Source organism: Sceloporus occidentalis, unplaced genomic scaffold (assembly GCF_023333645.1).
Source record: "Sceloporus occidentalis isolate IW3139 unplaced genomic scaffold, rSceOcc1.0.p SCAF_6, whole genome shotgun sequence".
NCBI lineage: Eukaryota > Metazoa > Chordata > Lepidosauria > Squamata > Phrynosomatidae > Sceloporus > Sceloporus occidentalis.
In genome coordinates, this window is record NW_028316986.1 from 82,245,538 (window position 1) to 82,269,294 (window position 23,757).

The window sequence follows — 23,757 nt, forward strand, 5'->3', positions numbered from 1 at the left end:
CTCTTTAAAATAAATTATATGGCTACCTAGTTTTCCCTGAAATGGATGCCTTTGCTTTCTTTCTGCAAACCCTTTACTGAAGAGATTACTTTGCAATTATGGTCCAATTATTCTTGGTACAAAAAGCTGCCAAGTATGAAACTGAATTCAAATGTAGACTTAATAATGTTGACAGTATTTCCTTTTACTGACATTTCTCCTGTCCAAAACATAGAGATCATTATGGGCCATTAGTCATGAAATGCATGCAACCCCTGGTGTGGTGGTGGCCTCTATAACGAGGAGAAGATTTGGAGTAGAAAAGCATGAAGAAACAGGGTTAAATCCTCTCTTTATTCATTATAGTTTTCACTGCCTCCCATCACTGGTTTTGGGGGGTGGGGTGGGGGTGGGGGACAGGATGGACTATCTGGAAGAAATTCTATACTAATCTGGTGGATTCAGTAAAATGGTGGACTCAGAAACAAGGATTTTCAGTTCAAGTCTCACGATGTGACTCTGAGAAGTTGCTTTACCTCACTTTAAACTCCTTATCAGGAAGAATGATGTCTTTGTCAACCATGGGACAATGAGGTAAGGATGTCAGCAGGAGCTGGGCAATTAGTGTTCCACAAATGATAAAACTAATGCTAGTTGTGCCCTCATCTAAATTTATAAGTCTAGTATTCAATAAAATCTGTGTCAATAACAGATGTGAAATGAAGACTAGGCTCAGACAGGAACAGATTTTTGTAGATCCTCTAGCAAGAACTATTAGATTTAGTATTCAAATACCTGTGAAATGATTAGCAACACCATATAAATCATGCTTGCTTGATTTTGTATTATAGTTGATCTTTAATTTGTATTTTAATTTACTTCTATGAGGATACCAGTTCTAGAAATGTTTACTCATGCTATTTTAAGTCCACATTTATAACATACTAAATAAAGCCATTGACGCCATCAGCACATAGAAAATGCCACTATATGCCTATGAATCACATAGCATCTATATCCAAAAGCACTTACATTTGCAGTATTCTAGCATGAAATGGCAGCATGCACAACTGAATTCTAAAAGGCATAGCTGGAAAAGTGAAAAACATTATCCAGAAAGTTACTGCTTTATGCAGCATTTGTTATCTCATATCACGGGCCTACTCAATCAGGTGGATTCACACTGTCTGCCAAGCCTATAACCAAGGAACTAGTACATGAGGCTTTATGGTTTGATAAGATAATCAGACCCCCTCCCACCAAACATTGCAAACATGCCTGAAGATCTTTTATAACAGCAAAATTACACATTTTAGTTATCTCTTAAATGGTTTGCCAATTAACATTGCCAACACATAAGCAGAACTGTTGTTGTTCACATTATCTGCCATCAAGGTATCTTCAACTTCCAATGGCCTTATGAATGACAGAACTCCAAAAGCCCTGGTCATCAACAAGCTCAAGTGTTATGGCTTCTTTGAACCATTCCATCCACTAGGTAATATGGTCTTCCTCTTTTTCCACTGCCTTTTATTTTACAGATCATTATTGTTTGCTCCAATTAGTTATGTAATCTCATGGTATGTGTTAAGTAAATGCCCACTATTTTTTAATGAAATTTTTACTTAATTTTGAACCAAATTTCCAAATGAAATTCATTTTGAATTAAATAAAATAACTGCGTCTCCTATTTCTGAAGTAACAGAAGTAGAAATAAAGATACTTTTAAAGTATTTGTTGCACGTCCAAATACCCAGACATAGTTTTGTACACAGTTGAGACTAATATACACTACATTTTAATTATAGAACCAAGAGGAAACATTCAGATAGAAGCTACTGAAAAAAACAGGCAAATTCACACAGCATTACTGTGGCACTAAATGTGGCTACTAATGTTCTCAAGGTTTAAATCCTAGATTCACGATATATGCCAATATCTGAGGTCATCATCAACCACTCCTACAATCATAACACATTTTCTATGCTGAATTAAAGGCACAATTTAAGTCAGTTCTGACCACATTTACTACTTTGGGGCATTTTGCTGTCCCATGAACCTTCACGTTTTTTGTTCCCCTCCCACACCAGAGATCTCCTGCCTCATTAGCAAAGTCATGTCTCTCTCCATTCTCCGTCACAGATGGTCAGTTTCTGGTCTATGTGCATGTGCACATGTCTTCATGCCACAGAAACCATCTTGGGCAAGCAACAGCACCTCTCTGTTCTTCCTACCATAGCTTCCTCTCCTCTCCTCTCCCTTTTTGGTCAGGGAGGAGATCCACTATTGATGATTAGGCTTTTTCCCATTTGGTGTTGATATCAGTTATGTACAGGCACAAGATCCCTGTCAATTTTTTTTCCTTTTGGTAAGGGAGCAGAAAGGATACCTTCTGAGCAAGAGACAGTAAATTCAACTGAAAACAATAAGACTTATTTCTGCATATTCTCCACCTGCTATTCTCACCAAGATTAAGGCTGAAATTGCAATTCTATATGCATTTGCCTGAGAGTATGTCTCACTTAAATCAGCGTTTACTTAGGAGTAGACCTATATTGGATTGTACTATACCAGGGGTAGGGAACCAACGGCCCGTGGGCCAGATGCGGCCCAGCGAGGCCTTGGGACCGGTCCCAGCCCGGTCCTGCTGCCGATTGCCACCGGGGCCTTTGGCCTCTCACGCAAGGGGGCAAGGGGGGGCAATTGTCTATAGAAGCCTCAGAAACATGCATTTATATTAACATTTTTTAAAAAATCAACAATTTTTTTGCGTGCCCTCCATTTTTTAAAAGTGCCCTCCATTTGAAATGTTGTCCTACATTTGTCCCGGTTTATTTATTTATTTTTTTAAAAATTATTTAATTATTTATTTTTTGCCTCTCCCCCCCCCCCCCAGTTGTCTGAGGGACAGCAAACCGGCCCCCGGCTCAAAAAGGTTGCCTACCCCTGTACTATATGAAGCTCCAAAGAGCTATGTGTAACTAAAAAAATAAGCATTTAAAAGTGATACAAAGGAAATAATGTTTCAGTTCTAAATAACATCAGGCTAGTAAAGTATTGTACAGCTTGGATCTTTGAGGGAGGAAGGAAAGGGCAACTTCAGTAGTTGTAGGCCCACAGGATCATCACACAGGATTATTCATAACACTAGCCAGTTTCATTTTGAGAGAACCAAAGCAATTGCATTAGCATGTGTGCTTACAGAGGCAATATGTCACAAGAACAAAGGGAACATTTTCTTTAAATCACGTTAACTGTTATATGAGTTATCACCTTGGATATCATCACCTTGGAATTTTTCTTCTCTCACTCTTTCTTGTGTGCTGCTGATGCTGTAGTGTGCTTTGAAGCAATTACTGTAGTATGTTTTCAGTTCAAAACAGAGCTTGGAAAACTTCCTTGAGTGGGACCACAACTCACATGTGTTCTTAAGAGCAATACTTGCAAAATGGAACTGGGGAAAATGTTGGTCTCCCCACTCTCCTTCAAAGGAGAGCCTGGAAAACTTAAAATTTTTAGCCAATTTTATTTCTCCTTCATTGGACACAGTGTTTATTTGAATTATATGCTTTAAGCAAGTGTCTAATGCCTAATGACATCTTAATGTCTCATCCTAATAACATTACTATCTCCTGTGACTTCAACATAAGCCATCTCTAGACCTCAGCTTGGGCTCAAAATCTCAAGGCCCAGGATGCTCCTGACCTAGCAACCCCTATTAAAAGCAGAGGTGAACAGAGTCCGGGGGTTGAAGGGCCATTGCCCTCCCTTGGAACTTCTGGTTCTATAAAACTACGTACTTATGGAAGAGCAAAGCATGAGGTGGTAGCATCTTGCCTTAAGGAGAATTATTCCTGGAAGCTTCCAGGAGCAGTCATTCCCTTCTCCCATTTTCTGGAGGGGCCTAGAGTCTACATTAATAAGTGGGATATCATGTGGTTCCTCCCACTGATGTAGTCATCAGGGATTCTATTATTAGTGACTCAGTTTAGTATTGCAATCACAGTGCTGCAGGATCAAAATCTGACATAATTTAAATTAACATATGTTTTCAGAAAATTGAGATACAAGTGTGTTGGGGGAGGAATATCCATTTTCAAATGCAAAGCTTGTTAAAAGATGCTGGGGTGGAGAGGAAAACAAGAAAGTAAAGTGTTGTTCTTTTACAACAGGCTATAAAAATGAACAAGAAGTATTTTCTTTTTAATTCCATCTAATGCTACATATGCATATGCAATTCTGGCAAAAGAGATTCAGGTCCAAAACACACTGCAGAAATAATCCAGTAAAACTATAATTCCCAGGATTCGCTAGCACTGAGCCAGGACAGTTAAAGCAGTCTCAAACTGGATTATTTCTGCAGCGTGTTTTGGACCTTACTCTGTTTAATTTTTGTCTAATGTGCTGTTGTTTAAATACAGTTGTGGGAATCATGAGGGCCTCTGGAACAGCAACTCCCGAAATCCAACAGTATCTTCTTTTAGTTACTGAAAACCAAAAAAAAGCATCTTCAAATACTTTTTTTGCCATTTTGGGAGGGGTTTTTCTTAATTTTTAAAATGTTGGATATTCAGGCATTTTTCTTTTTAATTCCATATTTTCCTGTGGTGGGCAGGTTAATAAAATTGCTGGGATACTCTGTATTCATTCTCCTCTCTCCCTTTAAAGACAAAATCCAATAATCAGAAATGTACGCAGTAGAGAGGGTTCAACACATGAAACATCTAAATGAGAGACTGGGCATACTGTACCTAGTAACACTTTGTTGTAAACTACCTTGGTTGAAGCAGACTTCCAGTTATTATATTTTCCTCCATCATTTGAGCAAACTTTGGAGCAGTGGATGTTGACAAATGGAAAAGGGGCCTCCAGACCCTCCAAAATTCCCCATTCACCCATAGAAAGATTAAAGGAACAACAACAGAGGTCATAAATAAAAATTGTTGCAGGTCCAAATTGTGGGATACATGGAAACTGAAGGCCAGACTACAGAGCAAAATGAGAATCCAAAGTGGCATGACTGTTGAGGAAGATACTGTAAGAGTAAAAGGAATACAATGATCTGGAGTGCACAGTGTGGCAAAGTAACAGCAGCAGAGATTGCTGAGCCTTTGTCTTGTCATGGTCTTGTGAAGAGCTGTCTTTTTCTGGCCGAACAACTTTCACCACTTTTTCATAGCACTTTAAATGTTTGTTCTGCACAATCAATGTTTAATATAGCTATAGAGACTGGAAAATGCAAAAAATAATATTATTTCCTAATGACAGCATTTATGTGTTCAATTAAAATGTTTAATGTTTTATATACATGGTAAGCACTGGTATACTGGGTTTATGTGTTCTTTAGTTCAATGATTGATATTAGTATGGGCTGTTTTTAGCATTACCTTGCAATGACAGCCATGTCTACCACCAAAGGAGTGTGTTGAAAAAGTTATGGCTTTTGAAGAAAAAGGTGTTATTTGAACAAGCCCAAATCTAATTGTGTGCAAACCACTACAAACATAGCTGATCCTTCCAAGCATGAAGATGCCTATGACAGAGTCTCTGAAATGTAAAGTACTGTATAACTCTACTGGCCAGCCTGTTCAGTCAACAGTCATAGCCTTTCATTCTTCATTTTATTTTCCTCAGCACGCTGGCTTTGGGCTTGTTTCCCTATGACTGTAAGCTGCCATTTTGAAAAATACTGTTCTAATGTTTTGAACTCCATTAAACAATATCCTTAATAATAATACTACAAAACCTTCAAGATTTAACTGCCCTCTGACTGCTAAAATATGTAATTATGAATATCTAGGAACATTCTCAACTGAACTTCTTGTTGAGGCCCCCTCTTCAATTAACAAACAAAAAAACGAGTTCAATAATGAGATTTATGAAAATGTGATGCTATGTAATGCAATGCACCAGATTTCTGCCTTCCCAACTACTAATGCAGCAGTGTGATTTCTCTCCACTCTCCTCTCTTACCCATATTAATCACAGTCACACATCACAAATTGCTATCCCAAATCTTAGCAGCAGCAATGAAGACATAGCCCTATATGCAACCTCCGTAGAATCTAACAAAGATTAGAGCTACAAAAATCTACCCATTGCCAGTAGTTTTTCAGGCTAAAGAAGACACAAGTAGAACCCGTAACAAATTTATGGCTCTACTATGAACTCAGCAACTAGTATAAATATAGTAGCTGAATACACTCTTCATCTGGAAACAACTGTCAGAAACACTTTAAACAAGTAATAAAATTTCCAACTGTTAATACAACCAGCCCTCTGTATCTACAGATTTTTTATCCATGGATTCAAAAATCCACAGCTTCAAAATATTCAAAAAGATATATACATTCCAAAAAGTAAACCTTGATTTTACCATTTTATATCAGAAACACCATTTTACTACACCACTGTATTTAATGGCACTTGAGCATCCACAGATTTTGACACTCATAGGGGGTCCTGAAACCAAACCTCAGTGCATACCAAAGGCCCACTGTAATAAATTAGAAAGCTTCAAAATATTCATCCAGAGATTAATATAATGATATAATAACATAATAAAATTATTAACATTTATATCTCCTTGGCAATTCAGGCATATGAACTAGGTCTGTGGCCATTTAAGCCTGTTAACATGAAATAAGCTTTCTACACCAGTTTTTGGTAGGCTTTAATCACCCACAGGCTACAGTATATATTTCCCACATAGGACAAATAAGTTGAACGAATCTTTATAAGAATTAAAATATAAGTGATATATATCACTTCCACCTGGACCACTGCTTCTCCTTATCTGTTAAAGGCACATATATCACTCCCATCAGAGGCTTCATTTTGACACTGCCATCTTCTAGCTTATCATACTGTTCCAGCATTTTTATATTAAAAATAGTAGCTTGATACTGCTCCCACAATACAATGGACCTTCAACAGAAAACAACTCAGCAAAATTAATCAGTTCATTAATTAGTTAATTTGTACAAAGATGTTTCTATCTCTTTCCATTTCTGTGAATGCTCAGTTTTACTTAATGTTAAATTTACCTCACACTTTTAGAGTCTATAGTGCAGATAGGTTCACTTGTCAACAAAGCCATACATGTATTTTGATCCAAGCAGCAAAGTGATACTGGGTGACCCATTTGTATGCTAAACTGGGGTGCATTTAGAATCATAGAATTCTACTGCCAATTACTCTGTTAAATCTGTCTTGAACTACTGAGCAAGCTCAGACAACTCTCAATATTAGTTATTTAGACTGATTGTGACTTGATGGCTCAATGAATTGGAAAAAACTACCAGTCACTTTGAAGAAAGATTGCAAACATTCTAACAGTTTCAAGAACAGATGTTTTGAAAATTCTGAATATTAAGAATTTGGCTTGGGATGCTTTAGATCAAGCACAATATATTTGTTCTAAACCAGGATAATCAGATTTTCAATAAAATTAGTTGAGATACTGCTTTTTATAAAAGATTCCTGAACAATGTTTAAACTGGGAAAGGGATTTCTATTTGCTGAACAGCAGTTCTAAACCTGATCAAATTGTATAGGGAAATAAAATACAGTCTGCTTTCAGAGGTATTTCACTTTATCTATCATGCATATCTACCAAATCCAAATCAACAATGCAGTAAGAGCTTCAAGATGAAGAAATATTACAGAGAAGTTGTAGTACTAGTGACCACTACAGAACATTAAGAAGCCATAGACTATTATGAAATAAGTGCAATCCATGCAATGATCTTTTCTCAGCATTTAATGTGACAGGGTCAAAAACACATGCATGGTGATGTAACAGTGCAAAGGGTTGCTTTCAGTAGTGTAGTCAAGCAGAAAGCAGAGAGAGCAAAGCAGCCTTGCAAGCTACCCTCTTAAGAATGAAGACCCTTTCACCTTGTAAATTTAAGAGTGTGGAAGAAGAAAGTCGAACAGAAAATCACTTCCACCTGGACCACTGCTTCTCCTTATCTGTTAAAGGCACATATATCACTCCCATCAGAGGCTTCATTTTGACACTGCCATCTTCTAGCTTATCATACTGTTCCAGCATCTGGTTTCCTCCAGCAGGGCCAACGGGTAATATTAATCTTCCACCAGGCTTTAATTGATCTATAAGCTACAATTTAAAAAAAGTTAGTCACAGTAAATGTGCTTCTAAATTCTTATTTGGTGCAACATACAAAAAAGAAGAAAAAGAAGAATTGTGTAGTATAAAGTCCCAGAAAGCCCAGAACATTACAGATAACATGTTTCTGTGAACTTTGTGATGGGCTTTCAGACTTAATAAAGCCCTCTCTTTCTGCACTCCCTGGTTTCAGCAGTTTGCCAGATATGTTTGGGAAAGCGGAAAAATGGAATAGTTCCATTTTATGAACCAAGTAAAAATGTAAAGGTATTGGGGCCTGTACTATAATAAGCTTTTTATTTCCAAATTAACATAACCTCCGATTCTAGAAGTCAGCAGTTATTAAATTGATATACTAAATCAAATAGTTCCTGGGTTGTAATATTTTCAGTTAATACAACCTAATTAAAGAATTCATTATTTAAAGAAGGTTTAAGTACCCTGCCTACCATTTTAATTTAAAATATACTGCACAGCAAACAATATTATTACATATAAACTACTCACTGCTTGTGGCACAACTGGTGCAGCAGCTCCTACATGGATAGCATCATATGGTGCTTCATCTGTATAGCCCATCCTTCCATCTCCCACTGCAAGAAAAATGGCCAGGGTACAGCTCATGTTAAAAGTATCATGAAGTGTGCTCCAGATTGTTTTGTACTCCCAGGCCCTCTAATCACCCTTAAATTCAAGGGGATGGACAAATGTTTACTTGTACCTCCTGAAATTAGCTATTATGGACCACTTGGAAGGCAGCTCTGCTGAAGCCCAAGGGGGCTTTTTTCCAAAACCAGTATGAAAAAAGGAGCCTATAGACTTGAAATGGCCTACTGCACCGTCAAGAGGCCCCTTTCCCCCTTCCCAATTTTTTTGTGGGAAGTAAAATGGCAGTTTCAGGGTGGATACAGTCCTCCATAGATCAAAGCAGACCCTAGAGCCTAGACCGTGGAAGTTGCCCACTCCTGATATACTACTAAATGAGATTGTCTAAAAATGAGCACTGAGGTGGCAACAATATGCTGATCTCCATTACATCTAATTCTAGTAAGCTACTTTGAAGAGTTTTATTTGCAGGAAATGAAAGGTATTTCTGAGTAAAATGTTTCTAGATTAAGAATAGACCCTTTTGCACTACTGGATTACAGGTTGAGTATCTCTTACCTAGAAATCCAAAAATGCTCCAAACTCCAAAAGTTTCTGACCACCAATATGATCTTTCGACTTTCAATTTTGGAATATTTTTGATATTTTGCAATACAAGTAGCATAGTATGTACTTTATTTATGAAGCTGGAGAGAGACACAAGAGACACAAGGCTGGAGAGAGACATGAGGATCTGTGAAATGAGGCATGGATTTGTGCCCAACTATGTTTGGATTCTTGCCATTTCTCAGATGTCTTTCTCCAGTCCCGCATCTCTCTCCAGCCTCACAAATACAATACAAATATGTACTACATTGCTTATATTCCAAAATTCCCAATTCCCAAACACTTCTGATCCTATTTGGATAAGGGATACTCAACCTGTATAGTACTATGATTACACTTTAACTCCCATGATGTCAAGCTATGGAATCTCTGGATTGCAATTTAGAATTGTCAGCAAGAGAAGTCTAGTACCCCACCAAGCTACAAATCCCAAGATTCCATGGGATGTAAGCAAGAATTAAAATGGAATCACTATCTTACAATTGTCAGTCCATGGGATGGAACAACAAAAGTATAATAATGATAATAATAAAATATTTATTTATATCCCGCCTTTCTCTTTCGAGGATCTAAGCAGGTAACAACAATCCAATATAACATTTAAATACAGTAGTAACATGATCCCAAACCCCTAGCCCTTCCTCCTTCTGCTAAAATACTAATAAAACATCATACTAGTTCTGTGTCATACTCCATCCCTGTAGTTGGTGAACATTTGGGCCAGTCTCTGAAGCTGTTGTTGGCTAAGCTATACCTGAATATGTGCTGGGTCACCCTTTCTGCTCTACCAAAGCTGAGAAATATGATGGAGCAGTGGCATAAAGAGGAAAAGAAACCTACAAGTAAATTCCAATTAGAGAATTACACTTGTCATACTAATATTACAGTCTTTGTGCCAGATCCTACAAGATCATACTGCACTGTGCCATACAATAGTGCAAGCCTAGAAACATTTATCTGAAAGTTAAGTTATTGTAAAATGGAAAGCTATTGGTGTAGAATATCTTAATACAAAATAATTTAAAAATGATATTAAACATGCATAGTCCTATATCTGATTTGTTTGTTAACCTCCATTAGTACTTACCAATCAGTTTCACTCTTCCTGAAGATAGCAACAGAGGATCATCCTTTTTGACATTATTTATTGAGTCATCTACTAATTCTTTGATATGATCAATTCCTACAACTTTTCCCTTGGGACCAACCTGAAACAAAAAGCCAGATTTTAATTTTTGTGCAGTAACATTTCCTAAATTACCTTTTATTTAAATTAAATTATGTCTGAATTTAAATTACAACTAAAGGCTTCAGGAGTTGGACTAAATTTAATAAGGGAATCCTACTATCTGCCTATCCATTTCTCTTACACAGACCTAACTCCAATTTCAGCATACTTAATATGTAAACCTGTTAAGTACATAGGCTACTTCTACTCTTCTCAGATTTTCATCATAAATACTTCTGGATTTCTTACCATCTGCACTGTTAAAATATTATTCCAACAACATTCTGCTTTCATGCAAAAACATTATTAATCAACATGATTAGAACATATAAATCTCTTCAGAGCTGGAATCTAGTTAACTGATATTTTGCACTGAACTTCACAAATGGCTGCTTATTTTGCAAGGCACAGAGTTTTGTTTTATTTCAGTTTATTATTTCCATTGCCTTGCTGAAATGGAATATAATGTAATCTGGTCTTCTGGCGATAGCTTCACCAAAGGAAGGTTACACTAGAGGCACAGAAGGTTTAAGTGTTAGGGTTAAGAAGCTACTGTATAGCTTCTGCTAAAAAACAGAATGCTAAACTACATTATTATTATTATTATTATTATTATTATTAACCTTTATTTATAAAGCGCTGTAAATTTACATAGTGCTGTACATACAATCTTTTTAATTGGATGGTTCCCTGCCCTCAGGCTTACAATCTAAAAACAAGGACAGTAGTTCTTTTTCTTATAAGATAGAGTTATAGTAAGTGAAAAATAATAATGATAAAGAAAAGGACAAATAGGATCTACATTTTTAAAAAATTTAAAATGGGTACAATGTTGCCAGGCTGTCAGAGGAAATAAACAGGCACTCATGCTGTAACACCTTTTGTAACACACTGAACAATCCACCCAGATCTCTAACCTTCTAGTTTAAAAATATGCATTCAGTAATAAAAACAGACTAGAAAAGGTTTTATAGAATTTTGCTTCAAGACATACATTACTTGGTAACTATTTTCATAAGCCTTTCTTGCTTCAAAATATTTCATTCAACTACAGGTGTACCACAATTAAGAAATGTTCTGACTCATTGCTAGGGAATTTTGGGAACTGTAGTTTTGAGATACATTTAGCCTTCTCTGTCTCAGAGAGCTCTCGTGCCACAATAAACAATTCCCAAGATTCCCTAGTAATGAGCCAGGGCTGTTAAAGCGATCTCAAACTGGATTATTTCTGCAGCACGTTTTGTAGATGTGTTTCTAAGGTTTACTTCTTTAACAGAAACTTTGGGATTAGGAGAAACAAAAACATTTTTAATCGTCTAGACACCACTTGCAAGCTTCTTCCAAAATGCATCCTAGGATTATTGTTTTTTTTTTAATTTCAACAGCCTCCACTTCTCTTATGATTTTCATTGTGATGGCCAAACTTATAGATCTATGCTCTCTCTCTCTCTCAATATATATATATATGCTGTAGGGTAGCTGATGAGGCAGGCTAATCTGTTTTTGCTTTTTCTTTCTGTTTTACTGTTCATACTGGAGACAGCTGTTTAACTTACCTGTTGCATGTCAAGTACACAAAGGCCTCATTCCCACTTACAGATAAATCAGTGTGCGATCCAAATCGATGGATTGATTCGACATAGGAGCGTGGATCCCACTACATTTGCCCTGATCACATTTTCTGTCATTTTCTGGCATCAAAATAACCCACTTGTGGTTCGCATTCACGAATGAATCGATTCAAAATGATTTAGCTCCAGCCAGCTGAAGGGCAAATTTGAATCGATTCCAAGTCACTTATGGTTCACACTTGCCTTGAATTGATTTGGTTGGTGAAAAAGATGCAGAAAAAAATCAGCATCAAAAAGACGCAGGTTAAATGGGCCTGGTGCATGATCCCCCTCACCAAATCGCTTCAGTGAATTGATTTAAGTAGGAACCAGAGTCGTTTGAACTGGTTCAAATCGAATTGTGATCCGGTAGTGGGAATGAGGCCACAGATGCAGTAGAATCACCTAGAGCAGAATCCCATTCTTTCCTAGGTCAATGTTTATTGCATTGTTTACTACACCCTCCCTCCATTTCAACTACCACTGAGGCTCTGAGGGAGAAGACATTCATCATTGCCAGTCCCAGCAGCTGGTGAGGCCCCCTCCCTCCATTCCAACTGCCACTGCTGTGGGCTCTGAGGAAGAGAAGAGCGTAAAACACCCCAGCAGAGAGAGAAGGAGGGTCACAGTGACTATCAGGAGTCCGGGAGGAAGAAGCAGCTGCTGGTTCTACTGGTACTTGGATTTCTGTCTTCCAAGTGCCTTCTAAGAAGCAGAGCCCTCCCTCCAGTTCATCTAGTGCCATCTGGCCATGGAGGAAGAGATGCAGGCCTAGCTCCATCAGGTCTGGCCTAGATTAAGAAGTTAAGCCCTCCCTCCAGTGTGTCATGTCTTTTTAGATTGTTAGTCTCAGAGTGGGGAATTGTCTAATTAAAAATAATAATAATTGTAAGCTGCTCTGAGAGCCTTTAGGGCTGAAGGGCGGGGTATAAATACAATAAATAAATAAATAAATACTGAAGACACATTACTGCAACCCAACATTGAAGTCTGTATTTCACCAGCCCTCTTTCAGCATCCCCCACATGTCAGTGCTGGGCCCGGGAACCTTCCAGCTAGACAGAAGAAAAAGTAGGTGGGTGGGCTGGGCTCTTGTAAAAATAGTTCGTAGAAAGGAGTGGCTTTGTCAAAGGCTTTGTTAACTGAAGCATGCCTTATACTAGGTAACATTAAATATAAAAGTAAACAGAACTGGAACAGAATCAGTATTTACAGAGACGTTTAGGGGTGTTTCCTTGACAAGATAAACTTGGAATGACTAGCCAAAATACAGTAATAACCATTTTTAAGAGTAGAAAATAATATTTTTCTTAACCAAAGCTCTATTAATTTGCTTGTAAAGACATTATAAGGTGAAACATTTTGTCGTTAACATAGATTTTAAAATTTCGTTCACTCACCATCCGTGCAAAGCAGGCAGTAAGAATACCACTTCCAGATCCTACATCAAGGGCTTTGGCTCCTTCATGTAACTGTTCATATAGGAGTTCTAGAGCATATGCATGCTGATCAAGGGGGAGGGCAGAGAGAGAGAGAGAGAGAGAGCAAGTTTCATATTTTGCTTTTGGATTTGTACACTGAATCATAGAATCATAGAGTTGGAGGAGACCACAAAGGCCATCCAGTCCAACCCCCTGCCATGCAAGAATTCACAATAAAAGCACCCCAACAGGTGACCATCCAGCCTCTGTTTAAAAATCTCCAAAGAAGGAATAATTGTTTATAAAGTATGTAAACTATTAATTCAAAGAATACCATAAATAACCCAGTGTTTTAAGTACAAAAACAGCAGATCTAAAAAAAGTCAGACTTTTGGGGCAGGTGGTAATCATGCAGCATTCTAGCATTCCTCACCACTGGCTATGCAGATAGGGCTCCTGGTATTGGTAATCTGACAAAATCAGAGGGCTGTATAATTCTAACCTCTCCTTTGGAGACTAAAATTTCAAGCCACACAGATAAAGTAAATGCATTAAAAAGAAACGTATCAAATCTCAGTTCAGGGCTCTCCATTTCCCCTAAATTAATTCAGTAGATCAAATGCCAGGTACAAATTTGTGAACTAGAAGAAAGTATTTTAATATTCCCTCTCCAAAAACTAACCAATAAGAATGTGTAACCTATCAGAATACTTAGGCGGCTGTGCTATCCTTTAGAGGGGAAAGAGGCTCTCTAAAGCAGGGAAAGACAAATATCCAGAGGTAGGATGAGGGTGCACTGGGCCTCTGGAAGATCCTGGAAGGCTGCATCATCAGACATAGGACTCTGGAGACCAAGGTTCAAATCCCCACTCGGCCATGGAAACTCACTGGATGATCTTGGGGATTTCACATTCTCACAGCCTCAGAAGAAGGCAAAAGCAAACCCTTTCTGAACAAATCTTGCCAAGAAAACCCCTGACACTTAGAGTCAGTATAAGTTGGAAATGATTTGACGGCACACAACAACAATCCTGAATGGGGGAATTAGTGTTGGAATTATGTGTATCTCTCCCCTATGCATTATACATAGAAGGTTCACAGCAAGGGAAGGCCTCTTTTACTCTTTTCCCACTCCAAAAAGTCTGAAAAACCCAAAGGCCTAAACTCTCAACACATAAGAGGACTAAAAGACTCTTGTTGCAGGTGGGCCAGACCTTCGATAAAGGCAAATCGTATTACTAATTCTGTCCCACTTGATTTATATACACAAAGCCTAAACAAATACTTCCCATATAAAACTTTCAAATTAAATCACTGGTATGTCAAGAAAAAAATTAAGAAGCTGGGACAGTTCAACATTATTAAGAATAAATCCTGTTTTCAATCAATTATGAATGACAAAGAAAGAAAGAAGCCTTATCCCTCTTTATCATGTCAAAACAGTCCTAATTCTTTACAAAGAAGACCTCTACAACATAGATTCGTTTTCTCTCATCTTTCCTTATTAAATGTAGCAAAGATCGTTTTTGGAAAAACAAGAGAAAGTCCACCAATTCTTCTCTTAAATTTAATGAGAAGAATTAAATTAAAATTAATTAAAATAAAATTCTTGGTTTTTTGTGGGTTTTTGGGGCTATGTGGCCATGTTCTAGCAGAGTTTCTTTCTGACGTTTCATCAGCATTCTCTGAAGATGCCAACCACAGATGCTGGCGAAACGTCAGAAAGAAACTCTGCTAGAACATGGCCACATAGCCCGAAAAACCCACAAATACAGTTGTCCCTCCATATTCGCTAGGCTTAGGGGAACAAGAACCCTGTGAATATGGAAAAACCACAAATAACAAAAACACTGTTTTTACCTGAGAGGACACCTCTCTAGGAATCTCTAAGTCCCCCAGTGAAACTCTGTGGTCAATGTCCAACATACACTGACCATAGAATGGCACTGGAGTAGCTACAAATGGTCTTTCAGTGCAACTTTTAGTTAAAGTTGAGCACAGAGTTGCACTGGAGGACCTAGACAATCCTAGAGAGAACATATTAATGAAATCCATGAATAATCAAATCCGCAAATATCAAAGTCGCAAATATGGAGGGATGACTGTACTATGGATGCCGGCCAGGAAAGCCTTCGACTTTACATAAAATTCTTGCCTCAAGATGAAGAACCCTCCCTCCGTACCTACTGTCATCATCAGACCTGGGAGGGAGTGAAAAAGACAGGCCCAGTTCCATCAGGTCTAGCTGTAAATTCTGTGACTTAGGTCACTGTCTTTTATCTTATTTTATTGTATTGTATTCTCTGTATTTTTATTGCTGTAACCCACCCGGATTCCTTGTGATTGGGCAGGCTATAAATAAATTATTATTATTATTATTATTATTATTATTATTACTACTACTACTACTTGTTAACCGCCCCGATTGTTTTCAGAGGGGCGGGATACAAATAAATTATTATTATTATTATTATTACTACTACTTCCTCTGAGGCAAATAAGCTATTCCCTTTTTGCTTCTCAGCTTAGTATCTTTATTTGTAATAATGTTTCTAGATGCAGCATTAACAACAACAAAAAGGATTAGGAAGTCACCACCCCATTGTAGCAACTATTTAACATACTCCTAAAAAGAAAATAAAGACAGCAGTATAGGTTAGCAAATGAAGAAATACAGCCAAAAGAGGCTGGGTGGGGAAGGTTAGAGATTACATAAAAACAAAGGAAGAGATAGGAAGAGATGTGCCTCAGAGCAGTACAGCAGCTAGGAGAGTCTACAAGTAAAGAGCAAGAAGCAGGAGTGTCCTAAAGGACAATCAGCAGTTCAAATGTATGCCCACAGGCTCTCCCTAGTCCGCAGCTCCCACTGCCCGGTTTCTACCCATTCTTTATTTTAACTTTGCCTAATCCTGTTAAATGGTCCTCTTTTCATCCCCATATTATCCTGCATGCGTGATCTCCTTTAGCACTCACTAGAATATTATGGAATTCCCTATCTTTTGCTTTCAAATAGGCTTTGATTTTTTCTTTCTTTTTCTTTTTTTGTCAAGAAAGCATGTCTAAACTTATTAATTTAAAATTAATAAACTAGCAAAATATAGTTGAAATTGACAAGGGGTGTTTCTTGTTGTTAACTGCCATCATATCAGCTTCAACCTAAAGTGACCCTATGAAAGAAAAACATCCCAAACATCCTGTTACTAACACCCTGTTAAGATTTCGCAAACTCCAGGCTGTGGCTTCCTTGACTGAATCTATCATTATGTAATGGGTTTTTCCTCTTTTGCTACTGCCTTTCACTTTACCAAGCATTATTGTCTTGTCAAATGACCCATAGCAGCCTCATTTTGGTTACTAGGAAAAATTTAGGCTTGATTTGTGCTAAGACACATTTAATTGTCTTTTTGCAAGTCCATGGCATCCACAACTCCCCTCCACCATCACATTTCAAATGAGCTGATTCTCTTCTTCTCAGCTTTCTTCACTGTCTATCTTTTACAACCATGCATAACTTTTATTATACAATCATTCCAATTTTTATTATGCAATCATTCAGCCACATTTAGTATGTGTGTGTACAGGTGATGGCATAAAACATACACTTTTAAAATGTTAGACAATAATAAGGACCCTAGTATACAATACCGCAATACATCTATTAATGTTTAAAGTGCCACAATTATTATTATTATTATTATTATTATTATTATTATTATTAGCCCACCTCTCCCTTCGGATAGAGGCAGGTTCCAAAAAATGTAAAAATACAATACACAATACAGTAAATCATAAAAATCCACAATCCCCAACCCACTACCAACATAAAAAACACTCAATTTCATATATAAAAGACATTTAAATTACATTTACAAGCTAAAGTTAACTAAAAAGTTAAAAGGATAGCAGATGGTGGAGTAGCTGTGGGCAGGGGGGCAGTCTATTTTAGGAGGTCAGTCAGGGAAGGCCTGCCAGAAGAGATCCGTTGACTGCCTTCTTGAAGGCGTCAAGGGTGGTAATCTGACGGATCTCCTCCGGCATGTCATTCCACAATTTTGGAGCAGCTGATGAAAAGGTCCTCTGGGAAAGCATGGTCAAACTGGTCTTCTTTGACTGGAGAAGGTTTTTCCCAGAGGACCTGAGAGTGCACAAGACTTCCATATGCTTTCAAATGAAAGACTCCTAGAATTACCAATCAAAGGACATTGTGTAACTATACCATATTTTGTTCCACGATAGAGTGAGGGAAAGAAACAGCAGTTATTAATAATTAACAAAGTTTCTATGTGGAGTACAACCATGTCTGGACCTCCAGTAAAACTTGTTAAGGGTTAAAGCCAGCAAACTGAGAAATGCTTAGATGTGTGTGTCTGACCATGAACATCCAGCACCAGAAAGACAAGGCTAATTAGCCACAGCTGAAGCTAATAGGCATAAGGTCACTCTGCTTGCCTGCGTGCAGCAAAGCCTGGATGATGAAACATGTGTCTGCATAGACAGGAGGACACTTTACAGTGTGGGACAGGAAGTGACTGAGTTTGGGAGACCACATAGTCTAGAGCAGGGGTAGGCAACCTGCGGCCCGCGGGCCGGATGCGGCCCGGCGAGGCCTTGGGACCGGCCCCAGCCCGGTCCTGCAGCCGATTGCCGCCGGGGTCTTTGGGGGGCAATTGTCTATAGAAGCCTCAGAAACATGCATTTATATTAACATTTTTTTAAAAATCAGCAATTTTTTTTGCGTGTCCTCCATTTTTTTAAAAAAAGTGTCTTCCATTTGAAAATTCTGTCCTACATTTGTCCTGGTTTATTTATATGTTTAATTTTTTTTATTATTTAATTATTTATTTTTTGGCTTCGCCCCCCCCCCCCAGTTGTCTGAGGGACAGCAACCCGGCCCCCGGCTCAAAAAGATTGCCTACCCCTGGTCTAGAGTGTATATAAACTCAAGAGCTTCCAGTAATTGCTTGTGGGTTTGAGTAGGAGTTGGTATTCGTTTGATCTGTATAGTAGCATTGGTGATTTATGGTTAGCACTCTGTAAATAAAGATAGCACTTTCGGGAGCCTGGCTTCTCTGGTCATTTATTTAGCTGGAGCTGGAGCAGCAGCGATTGCTGGAGAGTTCCCGAGATTCCTGCAATTCCTTCACTTCTGGAAGACATCCAGTGCCTGTCATCTTCACTGAGGTCTGTGAACCACGTTTCTGCAAAATTGTCAACTACTCTGCTATATTCCACAACTGGTTTATAAGCCCAGCAGTTTTTCTGCCAATAGTTATTGGGCTCAGCAGTTATATTAACAAAACCGCATGACTAAAACAGGGTTATTGAATGATAAAAACCTAGTGTGAAAGTGTCATTTTTCCATTTAACAAATGGACACTGGAGAAAATCCAGAACTGTGTTGGATTACAATCTACTCTCTGGAATAAAAGAGTGAGTGAATTTATGTCAACAAGCAAGAAAAAAGGAAGAAAAATATTTTTAGAGCAACTCCAGATTTTCAACAGGCTAGATTATACTGTGAATTAAAATACAAATAGTGCCAAAATCTTCCTATGTATAGAATGTTTCCACCAGGAAAGATGAGGATGCTTTTTCATCTCCTGTAATCCAGCAAGTTAATAACTGGCAATACCCACATCTTTCAAACCAAAGAATGATAAATAGAGAAAAACTAGAAAATTGTGAGATGGTTTACATCAAATATTTAAAGCTAAAACTTACCATGTGTGGAGCGCTGATGGTTGCTTGAAATCCTGTGAAGCAAGGGAAGTATTACATGAGAAAATCAAACAATTTTGGCAACCCAGGTATCATATCTAAAATGCTATAAACATTTTCCAGAATAGCAATCATATCATAAAAACAAATACTATCAGCCAAAGAAATGAAAAACAGGAAGTTATAACATAACATAACATAAAAACGAAAAGCAATAATGGTATAAATTACTAACAAATTTAGTGCTAAATATTACATAATGCTGTTTCCATAACTGTTAATTATTTCCTTTCAAAACACAATGCCTAATGTCAGGATTCCTACGATTTCATCATGCTGTTCATACAGTGCTATGTCTCTATTTATTCATATACATCGACTAAACCAGCAGAACCTTGAAATCACGTATCAGTGAACCTAACACATGAGCAACAATCACAAAATTGGAACCAGGATCTTGGAAGCACCATTTGTATCTAATTTTGCCTTGGGCCAAATTTGTGCATTACTCCTGCCAGGCTGGATTCATTGTTGAAATAATGCCAGTGAAATTCTTTCTAGACCTTTATATTAAACAAAATTCTTCTGGGAGTACTCAATGAAAAGTTTGATCTATGTGCCTCTCTGTAATTTTATATCCATTTTTAATAAAGCAATTAACTGTATATCTCATGACGACTAAGTTAATTGCAGCTGACAAAAATTCACTTGCTTTTTTCAGTTCCTAGCATTTTGATTCTGGTCAGATCTTCTGAAAGAGATGGTACAGCTTCCTACATTTGTTTTTTGTCACTTTATTGGTAAAAATGAATACATAAAATGGCTTGAAACTGAAATGACATGGACCAACCTAACTATATTATTTGAGGGTATATCTTTAGATCTCAGAATCTTGTCTAAGTCCTTCATAGCTGCCCTTTCCATATCTCAGTCTTCTTCTGATTTCTCCATTCTGATTAGTAACTGAACTAAGGTATGGAAAATAATGAACTATTTGAATGTCTTCATCTTCTACCATGAAGTTGGGTAACTCATCCGTGGTCATTATTTTTGTTTTCTTAATGTTTAACTGTAAACCAGGCTTTGGACTTTCTTGACTTTCTTCAGTAATTATTCCAGGTCTGCTATTTTCTACAAGTAATATGGTGTCATTTGCATAGCTTAAATTGTTGATATTCTCTCCTCCAATTTTCACACCTCCTTGCTCCAAGTCTAATCTTGCTTTATGTATGATATGCTCAGTATACAAGTTAAACAAATAGGATGATAAAATGCAGACTTGCCTGACTCCCTTGCCAACTGGAAATCATTTGCTTGTGGCACACCTATTTCTTTAAGACTGTTCCATAGTTTTTCAAGATCTACACAATGAAGGATTTTGCTATAATCTATAAAGTACAACCTGATTTTCTTCTGAAATTCTTGGGGACACTCCATTATCCAATGTATGTTTGCAATATGATCCCTGTTTGCTCTTTCCTCCTGAATTAAGCTTGGACATATGGTATTTCTCATTCCATATATGGTTAAAGTCCTGGTTGTAGAATTTTGAGCATCACTTTGCTTGCTGGGAGATTAATACAATAATAGTATGGTTACTGCCCTTGAGTCCCCATTCTTGAGGACTGGAATGTATATTGAGCATTCCCACCCTGTGGGCCATTTTTTTGTTTTCTACATTTGTTGGCAGATTTTAGTTAGAACTAGAGTAGATTCTGGGGCTGTACAAACAGCCCCTAAGGGGCAGCATGTAGCCGCCCCTTTACTGGCCGGATTGGGGCCGTAGCCACACCACACTGCGACCCTGATCCAGCTTCTGGAGGGTATAAAAAGGAGCTGCAAAATGCAGCTCCTTTTTGTGCTCTCTAAAGGGCGTCACAGCCGCAGCAGTGCAGCTTTGTGATGCCCTTTTGGCGCTGCATCATCTAGACCAGCGATGGAGAACCTTTTAAAGACCGAGTGCCCAAACTGAAACCCAAAACCCATTTATTTATCGCAAAGTGCCACGTCCCTCTGGATTTCTAGTGACAAACTCTAGTGAACTCTGTGTTGGGACAATGGTGGTGTGCCCACAGAGAGGGCTCTGAGTGCCACCTCTGGCATGCGTGCCATAGATTTGCCACCACTGATCTAGACGGCCGGTGGCATCATGGCACGAGGGGGGCAGAGTCACAGCATCCAGCATGCAGATGCTCTGCCATGACTTTGTCCACAGTCTATACCGGGCTTCTATCTCTGTAGCTTGAAGCAGCTACAGAGTATGCCATTTTTCTTGGTGATTTATTTCTGTTAAGTGCTCTTAGTGCAGCTTCCACTTCCCTTTCTAAAATTGTAGGTTCATCTTTAAATGGCTCTTCGTTGAATGAATCTGTCATCTTTCATCTCTTTAGTATGTAGTTCTTCAGTGTACTGGTTACATCTTCTTTTTATTTGTACTTGGTAATGTAATGTGTTGCCCTACTGGTTGTATAGCATCTTTACTCTTGGTTTAATTTTCCCTATGATTTCTTGGATATTGTGGAAGAGATCTCTTTCTTTTTTGTTACCATCTTTTATTTGTCTGTATTGGTTATTGTAGTAGTTCTCTTGGTACCTGTGCACAAGTTGCAGAACAGTTGCAATCACAGTTCTGATCTTATTTCTGTCACCTTTCACTTTTGCTTCTTTGTCCTTAACTCCTTGAAGAGTTCCATCTGTCATTCACTGAGGCATCCCTTTCTATAAGTATTATTGCAACTTTAATGTCATCTTTGACTCCTCTCACTTCCCCTTCTCATTATGTATTCTACAAACTTTTAAAATATTTATTAGAATTACCTCTCCTTGTTAAGTACTGTAATCATGATTATGGAGGAAGTGTGTTATATATTCTTAACTGTGAGTTTTGAAAAATCTGCACTAGGAGAGACCAGTAGGAAGGTAAAGTAAAAGAACAATGAAAACAGAGACAGCTATGAATGAGGTAGAAAATTATCAATAATGTTTCTCAAAGAAACACTAAGATTTCTTCTTTTGGAGGAAGAAAGGACAGAAACAAAACAGTGTCCATGCAATCCAAGTCTCCCCATCACATTTTGGCATGAGAACATACCTTAAGAATTATATATTCTCACAAGGAATTCAACTAAATACTCTCATACCTTTGATATAGTTAATTTTTATAAGAGTTTTAGGATAGTGATTATGTTTTTCTGCGTATGTATCTTGGTATTTTGTATTTTATTGTTGATATGGTCAACCGTCTAATCTCATAACCCAAGAATCTCTAATGGCTAAAATAAATTCTAAAATTTAGATTTATAATGTTGTAAGTGTGCCCAGTAGATAATGAGACAGTCAGGATAACTGTCAAGCTGCATAATTTAGATTCACTGGCCTAGGAGCCAATCTAGCAGAAATGTAAGATCACAAGGAACAGGGAAGACTCAGCTTTTCTTGATAGATATAAGTACTTAATGCATATATATTAACATTTTAACATACTTTAAATCAAAGGCAAACCATTGTTAGGTAGATTGTTGATTTTTTTAAGGAAATGATCCTGCCACTACCAAATGTAAATGTTATAAAAGGAGGAAGTATTGTATTATCAGAATTCAAGCTCTCGTTTCACAGTTGAAACTCTCATTTCACAGTTGCTTCACATATTATCTCGATACAGAAAACGCTAGCTTACACAGCTGAAAACAGCTTGTTGCTCCACAGGATCACTTTCTCATGAAACCCAATAAGTGGATTAAAAGAAACAGTCACTTCAAAAACTTCTAAAGTTCAGCATGACTTCAGAGAAACAATTAAAAATTGTACTGCAACAAGCATTTCAAAAAATTTTAAAAGTACTAAAATGAGCATAATCAAATAAAAATGTATACTGGATAACATATTTCACTGGAACAAAAAAAAAACCTTAATATTTTTATAATTGAATGTTATCTGAATTTTTTATCTCACTTTTCTTTCCAGGCAAAAATCAAGAAATAATAATAGAAGAAAGCACAAATCCATAAAAAATAGCATCTGGTTAAGTTTCTTTAGGGAAGGAATTTGTAAATTTACACCTCCTTGGCAGAAGGCTTTAATTTATGTTCTCATGATGGATAAACAAATAACAAACGCATACACAGGTATCAATGGATGGAAGATTCATTATATAGGGAAAGACAGCTCAAGTTATGCAGGCTCAAGACTAATTTAGGGCTTTATAAAGTTCCATCAAGTCAACTAATGCCCATGAAATCAAGTTCCATTCTTCTAATGGAAGAACAGTGAATCAACAACAGTCCTGTCCTAGATACTGTCCTCCTCCTGCATTTGATTAGGAAGGAAGACCCGTCTTTGCCTCACTACCCAATTCAAAATGGCTAAATATATGAGTAAACATCAGGCATAATTATAAGTCTGTTCCTTTGTTTTAGGTTGGAAAATCTATAGTGGAGGTTGGTGCCTGCTTAAACATCT

The 23,757-nt window shown here is 37.6% G+C and overlaps 1 protein-coding gene across 3 annotated transcripts in view; it reads right to left on the minus strand.

Moving 5' to 3' along the window:
* The window catches only part of PCMT1 (protein-L-isoaspartate (D-aspartate) O-methyltransferase), a 33,794-nt gene that overhangs the window by 828 nt on the left and 9,209 nt on the right, over positions 1–23,757 (minus strand). For all 3 annotated transcript variants that reach the window (XM_089530205.1, XM_089530204.1, XM_089530203.1), the window contains 5 exons: positions 19,303–19,334; positions 13,561–13,665; positions 10,410–10,530; positions 8,618–8,703; positions 7,879–8,101 (listed from right to left, as the gene is read on the minus strand). In XM_089530205.1, coding sequence (XP_089386331.1) covers positions 7,922–8,101; positions 8,618–8,703; positions 10,410–10,530; positions 13,561–13,665; positions 19,303–19,334 — 524 coding nt within the window. In that variant the 3' untranslated portion in view covers positions 7,879–7,921. The remainder of the gene's footprint in view (positions 1–7,878; positions 8,102–8,617; positions 8,704–10,409; positions 10,531–13,560; positions 13,666–19,302; positions 19,335–23,757) is intronic.